The 12,092-nt window shown below is 37.9% G+C and overlaps 1 protein-coding gene across 1 annotated transcript in view; it reads left to right on the forward strand.

Moving 5' to 3' along the window:
• The window catches only part of Ankdd1b (ankyrin repeat and death domain containing 1B), a 65,076-nt gene that overhangs the window by 6,937 nt on the left and 46,047 nt on the right, over positions 1–12,092 (forward strand). The window contains exons 2-3 of the mRNA XM_076856084.2: positions 1,962–2,065; positions 4,571–4,669. Coding sequence (XP_076712199.2) covers positions 1,962–2,065; positions 4,571–4,669 — 203 coding nt within the window. The remainder of the gene's footprint in view (positions 1–1,961; positions 2,066–4,570; positions 4,670–12,092) is intronic.

The raw sequence follows: 12,092 nt of genomic DNA on the forward strand, positions 1-12,092 counted from the left end.
ATAAGAATGGGATCAAAATTGTAACGGGTTGCACTCCAGGTATGTATAATATGTCAAAATACACAGTACTGTCATGAATATCAAAAAACAACAAATAAAAAAATGAATAAAGCAAAGGACTTGACAGAGAGTTCATCCCTTTTTGCCTTTCTACCTTCTGTTATGTGAGGACATAGCATTTACAACAGGTGCCATCTTAAAAGCAGAGAGCAGCCCTCATCTGACAATTGAATCTGCTGGCACCTTGGGTCTTGGACTTTTCTGTCTATAGAACTGTGAGAAATAAATTTCTGTTCTTTATAAATCACCCAGTCTCAGATATTTTGTTATGGTGATATCATGAAATCTAAACAGAATAAGGAAAGAAGGAAGGACCAGGTGATGAATAATATGAACAGATGATAGAAACAGTAGCTAGGAGGACTTGATTAGTTTGCAGAATTTCTGGACTTGATGAATTGTAGCAGGTGAGTGAATGGAAGAGAAGTAGTGGTCAGAGAATGGGATTCTTGAAGTGAAGATGTCAAAGGTAGTGTAGTTTGATGATTAGGTCAAGAGTGTGTCCTTGAAATTTGATGCTTGAGGTCAGATGGGAGAGGTAAGGAACTTAGTTGGGGGACTAAGTGGCCAGGGTGTTGGACTAGTCATCTATAAGGATGTTGAAGTTGTCTAGTAAGATGAATAGAGTAGGGATAAGGAAGCAAGTGAGTGATCAGTGATAGAAAGAATGAACATGTAAATCTATACTCAAAGTGACAAAGTACCATAGACTGGCAGCGTAAACTTTGGAAGTTTATTTTCTCACACATTTGGAGACTAGAAGTCAAAGATCACTGTGTCAGCAGGTTGGTTTCCTCTCAGGCCTCTTCTCGACTTGAAGATTGCCTCCTTCTCCCTGTCTTTTGATGATCTTACCTCTATGTGTGTCTGTGTCCCAATCATCTCTTATTATAGGGACATCAGTCAGATCAGGTTAGAACCCACCTGTGTAGCCTCATTTTACATTTATTACCTCTTTAAAGGCTTCATCTCCAATTACAGCCACATGCTGAAATACTAGGGGTCAGGGTTCTAACACAGGAATTTTGGAAGGACACAGTTCAACCCAAAATAGTATCTTCCATGAAGATATTCCTTGGCCTTTGAGTAGACTTGGCAGTGTTCTGAAGGGTCTCTCTCTCTCTCTCTCTTTTGAGATGGTCTATTATTGGTTCTGATTAACTCAACTCTGATTTTATCCCCCAGGGTTGGGGCTTTCCATTGAGAGTCCTGTAGCTCCCCACCATGACAAAAACCTCAACAATAATAACCAAAAAAAAAAAAAAAAAAAAAAATCCCAGAATTTTCTCTCTACTAGTTAATAAATCCTACCATCTGAATGTGTATGTATGTGATATGTAATGTTTACAATAGGTGTGAATCTACTTTATGTCCTTTCATATAAATGAGAACAAAATGCATTCATTCATGCTAGCCTTTGTGTATCTTTATATAATGGGCTACATTTTAAGGTTTTGTTCCTGAGATCAGGCATCTATACAGAATTCTGCAGACAACAGTTTTATCTTTGTAAGCTATAAGAGCATTTGGACTCCTCCCCATCTAATGTTCTACAAACATTTTACAAATGATGTCCCATGGGAAGTCTGTGGCCACCCTGTGAGCTCCTAAGCTACATATCAAATTACTGACTTCAGGGTGGTCCTCATGAATAATGTTTTCTTTGAGGCCAGGAACAATGATAAGGCTGTGAAAACACTTGCAGTATGAGGAGAAGGTGGAGTCTTGAAACTACAACTTCATAAAATACTGATATAAAGTTTCCATTTCCTAAAAAGCAGAATGTGAAAGACTCAAGCTGTTATTTCAAGTGTTTAGAGTTATAAGCTTTGCCACATGACATGTGATTTCTCTGTGGCCTCCTTCAATTCCCTTGGTCATGCTTGCTTGCTTTCTTTCAGTACTGCCAAAAGAGAGAAGCTTTCAGAATGCTGCTAAAAGCAATAATTTGGATCTTATGGAAAAGCTGTTTGAAAAGAAGGTTAACATTAATGCTGTGAACAATGTGAGTAGAAGTCACAAATATGACAAGTGATTATTGTAAGTGGTGGCTTGGGTTTACACAGGTCAAATGAAATAATAATAAAAATTTAAAAGATAAGGTTGGCTGAGATTTGGGAGCTCTCCTTTGTTGGAAATTCCGAAGTATTTAAACTAAAGGTAAAATCAAGCAGTAGAAAAGTCTCTGGATGTTTTATGATCTTATGAGAGGGGGAATGCACAGAGTCTTTATGCACATCTGTGCAAAGTCTATGGGTAGGCAGTCAGGGTAATGGGCCTGGACTTGGTACTAGACTGTACCCTGTGGATCATTTTGACCTCACATTTTACAAAGGCAGAACATCTTTTGTTATACAGTCTGGGTTGTTTCTCTTCAGCAAGGTCCTTTGTGGTTGGGTTTCCAAGTTTAAAATCCAAAGAAGTATGTGGATTTTCATTGTACTGCATTTGAAATATAGAGCATCGACATATTGGGCAATGAGGAGAAGGTGGAGTTTTTTTCTGAAAACCTGCTCTTCCTTGCTTGTTCTTCAAGTGCCTGGGTTTGGGGATAGAAGTCCACTATCAGAAGCATGGATTCCCTACTGCTTGATTTTATGAGGATTTCTTGACAGCCTCTCAATTCAATATATATCAAAAAACGAACAGGTTGGGGGCTGTATCAATTGCTTAGGACAATTATTGGAGTAGTTCAAGATGGGATAACAAAGGTGGATTTAATGCTCAATGAAGAATAAGTTTCCAGGCCCTTACTTGTCCAGGCCTTTCTTCTTCTCCTTCTACTGCTGGAAGCCATTCATGACCCATATGTGAACTGAGCTGTGTGTGAACTGAGCAATGTTGAAGCTATTAGGCAGGGAAGCCCATTTGTAGGAACTCCCAGGTGGAACCCCCTGGTTTGAGAATGCCTACTTCAGGTTGGCACCCTGTTCTAGCTCACCGCTCAAATTTAGCATAGCCCCAGAGATGGGAATGACTTGCTGGAGCCACAGAGCCTCCTGGAGATGGGTGTGGCTTGCCAAATACCAATCAATCTGTTTACTGCAATACCCCTGCCCCAGCTAGCAGCAAGCACTGAACCAAGACTCCTCTCTCTGAAACCTTCTCCCTGCCTTTCATGTACTCCCCCTTGGGGCCTTGTTCGGTTCCAGCTCCCATTAGGACTGGAAGACCCATCAGACACTCTTCTTTTTTATATCTAATTTCTGGCTCTGTCTTTATTTCTTAGAGACCATTTCAGACTTTTTATTTTCCAGGCGGCTCACACATCCTGAACAGGAACCTGCCCTACCAGGGTACTGATACCTCATATCCTTCTCCTTTTTCTCCTTCTTTTCCTTCTCCCTCTCCTCTTTCTCCTTCTCCTCTCCCTCTTTCTCCTCTTCCTTCTTTTCTTTTTTAACCAGGGATTGAACCTCCAGGGGTGCTTAACCACTGAGCTACATCTCCTGCCCTGTTTTTTATTTTGTATTTTGAGATGGGGTTTTGCTAAGTTGCTCAGGGCCTCACTGAGTTGCTGAGACTGGCTTTGAACTTAAGAGCCTTCTGCTTCAACCTCCCAAACCGCTGGGATTACAGTAAACATTAGTTTTATTCAGCCAAGTTCCACCCATTTTCTTGTCATTTGCAAGAAAATGGGTGGAACTTGAGAACATTATATTAAACAAAATAAACCAAACTTAGAATGTCAAGGGTCATATGTTTTCGCTTATATGTGGAAGCTCGAGGGCAAAAAGGAAAAATAGAAAAAAGAAAAGGTAAGGAGGGCCTCATGAAAATAGGAGACCAGTAGTGTAGAGGAAAGGATCCATGGGATGGAGGAGGAGAGGCACAGGAGAATGAAACTGACCAAATTATATTGTTATATTGTATGCACATACAAGTATATAACAACAAATTCCACTATTGTGTATAATCACAATGCACTAATGAAAAAGAAGAGTAAGAGATGTGTCCTATTGGAAGGAAGTTAAGTCACTACGAGTATGCCAGTTTCGCCATTTCTCTCTATCTTTGCTTCTGGGCCATCTTCAAATGAGTACCTTTGTTCCACCATGTACTCCCTGCCATGATGTTCTGCCTCCCATTGGACCCCAAAACAATGAAGCCAAGTGACCATCAGTTGAAACCATAAGCCAAAATAAATCTTTCCTTTTTATAAGTTATCTCAGATATTTTGCTGCAATGATGGAAAGCTGACTAACATATTCTCAGCAGAAAAAAAAAATCTCATTATTAATGATTGCATACAAGGAAAAATACAACTTTTACTGTTTGAATACAATCTGTTATATTGGTGTATCCTTCAGCGGATTGCCAAATTCTCTATTATCTGATAATAGATGACAGGAATTTTCTGAACACAGTTCTTATAACTTTTGTAGCAAAAAGTGTAGCTAAATATCATAATACTCAACAGAAAATTATGGCCATTCAAGAAACAGGAATCCAAGAAAAAAAAAGTTAAATAATGATCAGTTGACCAAGAACACAAATTATGTTTCCTCAGATGAACCGCACAGCCTTACATTTTGCAGTGGGGGGAAATCATTTATCTGCGGTGGATTTCTTACTGAATCACAAGGCCAGGGTTGACATTGCTGATAAGGTAAGCTCATCTTCCATTGGCAGAATGAATTATAGTGTAACCAATGTATAAGGAGAATCTGATCACTCCAATCTGATCATCTTTCATGCCCACAAAATATTTCCATTAACAGTGTATATTTTGAAGAGATTTTGTATTTGGTGATTAAATTGTTTACCATTACCTCAAGGATTTGGGCTTTACTTATTTTCCCATGTTGACTTTATGGCCAATAGCATGCATTTGCAAGAGTATGATAGTTGTCTAGAGCATAATCTGGCACATGGAAGACAGAAACTAACTGGCCCCAGGAAAATAAATCTAGATTTTATCCTTTGGACTCTGATAATAAATAATACTTACTAAATACACACTATGTACCAGGCACAAAGTAGTAGGACTTTAGTATTTAATGCTGCTTCCTAGTGAACCTTATGATAAAAGTGTTGTAATACTCAATTTACAGGTGGGGAGACTGAGACACAGATTAAATATCTTGCCCCCCAAAATTATACCTGAGAAGGAGTGAAAGCAGGATTTAAACCCAATTTGTCTGATCTCAGAGACCATGCTGTTAGCTACAAGTCAGCTTAACTACTTGTCTGCCTGGATTTCAAAACCCACCCTGAGGATTTCCACCTTCATTTAATGCTTTATCAGGGCATAAGGAAATCAGCTATAGAGATTCAACATTATGTTTAGCATCTCTAATTATGGAAGAATATGATAGACTTATTTGAAAATTCTTTAATCTTAATTAATTCCATGGATCATGGTTCTTAAATTTAAACTGTTCAGAAGAATCTCCCAGAGCTATTTTATCTTCTCTAGACTGGGACTCCCTGGAGGGTAAGGCTCAGCACTGCTTTACCTTCATATCTCACAGGGGCTTGTGGGCTTTACTTATTTTCCCATATGGACTTTTATGTGTGCTTAGTAAATGTTTGGAAGATAAATGGAGTCAGATATACCAGTTAGTTGGTTTTTTTTTTTTTTTTAATGATCATACACAAGACGTAGACTTGATGATGATGGGAGTTTCTCTTTGTGTCACCAGTGGGGCACATCCCTCTCTAGTTTATTGCTATGATATTAGTGGGCAAGTTGATTGCTATGTAAGAAAATCAGAATGAAAAATTACCACTGAAAGCACTCTGACTTTGCGAGTATGTTTACTTGTATTAGTGGCTATGGTAACTAAGAGATGTGTCCTTCAGGTCTAGAAATTGTAATTTGACTATTTTGTATATTACTTAACCTGCAAATGATGCAATGGTAATAGATCAGTCATTGAAAATCTGATATAATATTTTTATTTTACTTCAATTTTAAAATTAGCATGCTGTAACATTAGCTTTCTTTTTAGTGTACAGTTCTATAAGTTTTAATACATGTACAGATTCATGTAACCACCACAATTAATCTGAAGGTCATAATGTTTGGGCATGTAGTTCAGTGGTAAAATGTGTGATTAGCATGCACAAGGCCCTGGCTTAAATCCCCAGCACCACAAAAAAATGCAGTCAGTTGCAACATCCAGAAATTTCCCTCATGCTGCCCCTTTGTAGCCAAACCACTCTTAAGGATATGCCCTTGAGAATGTCACGTAAATGATATCATATAGTATATTACCTTTTAAACCAGCTTCTTTCATTCTGTAAAATGACTGAAGTTCATTTATATTGTTGCATGTGTCAAGAACTCCTCCTTTTTATTGCTAATTAGTATTCCAGTTTATGGATATGGCAGAGGTTTATTCACTCACCATTTGGAGGACATTAGGGTTATTTCTAGTTTTAAGCTATTAAATTAAAGCTGCTACAGGTATTCATGTATAAGAATTTGTTTATGCCTAGGTTTTCATTTCTGTAGTATAAATACCCAAGAGTGAGACTATTGGGTTAAGTTGTATATGCGTAACTTCTGAAATTATAACAAACAGAAATATATTTGACTCATGGTAATATATATTTCATTAGGTTGGCTGTGCCATTTTCATTCTCACCAGCCAGGTAGAAGAGTTTCACTTATGCTGCATCCTCATTGGAATTGCCATCCCCTCCCCCTTAATTTTTAGCAACTCTCACAGTTATGTAGGCATCTCATTACAGTTTTAATTTGCATTTCTCTAGTGGCTAATGGTATGTGGCATCTTTCATGTGTTATTTGCCATTTTTATATCTTCTTTGGTGAAGCCTGTTCAGATTGTGTCCCACGTGGTGCTGGGGGGTGAGGACCCAGGGCCAGATAAGCACTACCACTGAGCAACATTTCCATCCAGATCTTTTGAACATTTCTAAAAATAAAATTGTTTTCTTATTGTGGAATTTTATAAAAATATATATTATAAACAGGTGAACCATTTAACCTAGGACAACCAAACTTGGGGAGTCCAGTGGGATTTGTGGGTGGATCATTCTTGCCTTGTATGAAATGAATCTGAACAAATACTTCTTGTAGCATACCAATCCTTTGTTAGGTATGTGATTTGCATTACCTTATCACATCTATAGCTTGTGTTTTCAGTATTTTTCCCAGCGCTCTACTGCTGAGCCACAATCCCAGCCCTTGTATTTTACATTTAGATCTATAGTTGCTGTGTCCTTCAAAGTTTATATGTTGGAAATCTATTCCCCAATGCAACATTATTGGAAGTTCATTAGTGCATAGGGCTCTGCCCTCATGAATGGATTAATGCTGTTATCTCAGGAGAGCATTCTGAAAAAAAAGAACAAACTTGGGCCATCTTCCTCACCTCCCCTCATTCATGTAATGCCTTCTTCTATTTTATGATATAGCTAGTAGGCCCTCACCAGATAGGTACCTCCGTCTTGGGTTTCCCAGCTTTGAGAACCATGAGTCAAATATATTTCTGTTCATTATAATTACCCAGTCTGTGATATTCTGTTATAACAACACAAAACAGACTAAGACAATGGTTCATTCTGAATTAATTTTAGTTCAGGGTAGAAATAGGTTGTGATTTTTTTCTTTCTTTTTGCACACCAACAATCACTTTTTAAAAGTCATTTCATTTTTAAAAACCTTTTTAGTTCTGTTCAGGTATGTCCCAGGAACCAGTCTGATACTGGCAGTGGTCAACACATAAATCAGTTCTCTAAGTCTTTGTCTAATGTTAAGAGTTCATCCATGTACACTTCAGGAGCAAGCCCAGAAGTGCATACCCAACTTCATAGGATGCTTTTCTTTTCTTTTTCTTTTTTAAAAATTTTTATTCTACTTTGTTACACATGACAGCAGAATACATTACAATTCATATTACACATATAGAGCACAATTTTTCATCTCTGGTTATATACAAAGTATATTCACACCATTCTTGTCTCTATACATGTACTTAGGGTAATGATGTCCATCTCATTCCACCATTTTTTTTACTCCCATGCCCCCTCCCTTCTCATTCCACCCCTTTGCCCTGTCTAGAGTTCATCAGCTCTCTCCTCTCCATGATCATCTCCCCTACGTTTCTCAGCCTTCCAGAGCTTGTAGGACCAGAAAAGTACAAAGAAGCAAAGAATTTTCCCCACCTTCTTTATTCATTAGAGGCTCCCTCTGCTCCTTAGACTAGAAAGAAGGGCGTCTTTTGGAACTCTTTCTGTCCTTGTATAGTTTCATGGTTGGTGCTGCCTCAAATCCAAGTTGGAAGATACGGAAAGAAGAAGATAAACAAAAATCAGGAAACTCACAACAGGATTTTTTGTACTCTTGAGTTCTGGTTTCCTTTCTTAAACTACCTGCAACCATTTACTTTTCAGAGTCTTCAGATAGCTGAATTTTATTCAGAGTCTTTAGTTGCATTTGGTAGGAGAGACAGGGTGGAGTGTGTTTGCTCTATTTTAACCATAACCATAACCCCAAATCTTCAACCTGATATTAAAGTAGACAAAATCATACAACAAACACCTGTGAATCCATGGCCTGGATTGAATGCATCTTTTCTCCAAGCTAGCATAGCTAAGGATTGCCAAATTTCAAATGTATTAAATTCAGGTTTGACTTATGTCAGAGTGTAAGCAAAGTATTCCTGAAATGATGGAGAGATGTTTTTACCAACTTGTTCTTTTCAAGGCTTTCTAAGCATATATTTGTGTTACCCCATATCTGAAGCACGTCTCTAATTAACATCAGCTTCTATCAATGTTGCCTTGTAAATTGAAATGCTATCAGATGGGAAATTCCTTATGTATCTCTGGTGCCAGCCTTAGAAATTTCACCAAAGATTTTTGTAATGAATTTTATCATTCACAGAGATGTTGGTACATAACTGATAAAATATTTATCATCATAACACAAGCACTACCATGGTTTTGTCATTTCTGGCAACTGTCTTATCTGAGTGATAAGCCCTTAATTTGATTTGGCTGATCTGTCTTCAAAGTTTCAACACCCATTTTCAAAGAACTAACAATTGAAACCCTTCACCTTCAATGTATATTCAGTGTCTACCATAAGTCTCAATGCCAGTTACTGGGGATTCAACCAGAAGCATGGTCATCACCTGGGAATGTTAGAAATGAGGAATTTCAGGTCCCAACCTAGATCTTCTGAATCAGAATCCCTAAATTTAAAAAGATTCCCCAATGTCAGGTGCAGTGGTACATGTCTGTAATCCCATTGACTCAGGAGACTGAGGCAGGAAGATTGCAAATCAAAGGTCAGCCTCAGCAATTTAGTGAGACCCTCAGAAACTTAGAAAGAACCTGTCTCAAAGTAAAAAATTTGAAAAAGAACTGGAGATGTGGCTCAGTGCTAAGGCACCATGGGATCAATCCCCAATACCAAAAGGGGGGAAAAAGATCCCCAGATGATTGTATCTGGTATGAGATATAGTCCTGGTTTTGAGTCTCCTGTTATCTATCTGGGGAGCAAGGACAGAGACTATAACATATGAGTACTATGCAAGGTATTGTATGCTTAGGGTCAAATGCATAACCCCACCACTAAGGACCTCCAGAGTCAAAGTGGGTAGCATCCCCACGTTTTGAGAAGTGGCAGACCAGATAAAGGGAAGCCTAAGGTGCTTAGAAGATGACTAGCATCTGCTTTCTGAGTTGCTTCTCTGGGAAGCTCTTAAAGTTTAAGTGTTCCCCAGAGGACATTACTAACCTCACCTATGACCAGTGGTCATAGGTAATGCAGATAACTTGTCAGTGACTGGCAATTTGTACTTTCCAGAGCATGTGAGGCAACTGTGAGTGTAATTCATGACACATACTCTTAAGCATGCCAGTTGCATAGCCGAAGACTTTGTTTTAGGAAAGTTCTTCTGTGGGAATTTACGTCTCTGTGTAGTGATTCATTGCCTCAGAAGAACAATGGCTCCACTCAGAGATTGTGGTTTCAGAGATTGCATTCCCAGCTTTTAGATTTTATAATCAGCACTTGGAATTTTTAAATGTTGGCTGTTCAAGATTAGGAATGACCTCTTAGGGAAGAAATAGAGCTCCTATTAAAATGTAGTTTATCACCTGTCCAAATATTTCTGGTCTTTTATGCCCATATGTAAAACCAAATTTAGTAGTACTGAATATGGAGCCTGATTTGTAGGGAAGCTAAATCAAGAGGTGGAACTATGGTTAGAATACATTTTTTGAAGAACCTTACCTAGAGGTCATATATCAATGTTCCTTGTAAAAGAGTGAAGAAGTTGTGAAAAGTTTGAAGAAAATTCTGGAATTTTAAATATTTAAATGGACTGATTCACTGTGTAGTGTGACAGCTAAAATGAAAATTTAATAGCATATGTACATTTAGAGTGGGGTTTGTTAACAGTGGCACTATTGACATCTGGGGCCAGATAATTATTTGTTGTGAGGTTTTCTTGTGCATTGTAGAATGTTTAGCAGCATCTGTGGACTCTACGCACTAAGTGCCCATAGTACCTCTCAGTCATTACTATGCAAAATGTCTTGAGATACTTAAAAATATTCTTTGGAACATTGATTTAAAACTTATACCTCGATAATCTGGGATTTGCTATTCACTCTCCCAACTTGAACTCTACTGAGAATAAGTGAATATATGAATGTGATTACTGGAGAAGCCAAAATAAACACTAAAGGATATATACACTTCACAAATAGAAGTGCCCTCGTCCAGACTTGGTGGCACACACCTACTCAGGAGGCTGAAGCAAAAGGATCACAAGTTTGAGGACAGCTTGGACAAGTTATGGAGACCCTTTCTCAAAACTAAAAAAGGAAAAAAAATCTAAAGGATTGGAGACGTAGCTCAGTGGTAGAACTTGTCTAGCATGTTTAAGATCTCAGTAGAGGATCTGATAGGGAGTGCCCTGCAGACCTTTATTCCTTGTATATTTACTCCTGCTGTGTGCATCTAACAAACAGGTATCCTGGATCACAAGCACAGTCAATTTGGAGGACAAATGAGATGTAGGGAGAGGGCTTGCCTTTGGCAGGCAGTTGTGCAGAGGTAATGGCTTAGGTTTTGATGAGAATAAAGAAAAAAGAAAAGAAGTCGCATGAACTTTAAGATAAGGAACGTGAAGCTGAGAGTTAACTGAGTTGACTAACATCACAGTACTTGAAAATGGTAGAAAGTGACCAGAGTTTGGGGTCAGTTCCACTTGATCATAAAGACTACTGTTTACTGCTTAGTAACCTGACACTGAAGGTGCAGATGAGGTTTTCTCAGTTTACTTGCCTCTAAGCCCACTGACCTGAGATGGCCAATGTTGACAACTGACTGCTTCCTTCCACACTTTTCTTTCTCCTAATTCAGTATATTACTTGCATACAATTGCCCAGAACAACCTGACAGGTCAGTAAGTCCTGAGCCAAATATCTATTTCAGCCTAAACAAATACTATGCACACATCTATATAATTTTGTGTAAACAGAGTCCTTTTAGATAGATTCTATATAAATGGGAACCCTATATAACTTGTCTTTTCCAATTTTCTTATCTTTGTGTACCATCCCCCTTCTAGTGACTGTACTCAACAATCTGAGATAGGTGTGTGTTTATTTCTGTACTTATCTCCATGCACATGTGATCATATCTATGTCAATATCTCTACATGCTACCAACCCACCTATAAATAGATATAGATATATACACTTACACATATGGGGGTTTTGTTCACTGTATCATTTATATAAAATGGGGATTATATTTTGTCTATGTTTTTTCCCATATTTAACAAAGCTTATGGAAATCTATTCAAGTCCATTGTTATAGAGCTAATTCATTATTTTAATGGTTGCATGATATAACTATTTCATAATTTATTAACATTCCCCTATTGATAAACATGTACCTTGTTTCCAATTTTCAGAGCTAACAATATGTTCATATATTTAACATTAGGTCCTGACATTTTATTTTCATAGGATAAATCCCCAAGAATGGGATTTCTGGTGCATTTTAAATTTATAGTGCCAGATTGTTAGACAATAATGGT

The sequence above is a fragment of the Callospermophilus lateralis genome, chromosome 5 (genome assembly GCF_048772815.1).
Source record: "Callospermophilus lateralis isolate mCalLat2 chromosome 5, mCalLat2.hap1, whole genome shotgun sequence".
Taxonomy (NCBI): Eukaryota; Metazoa; Chordata; class Mammalia; order Rodentia; family Sciuridae; genus Callospermophilus; species Callospermophilus lateralis.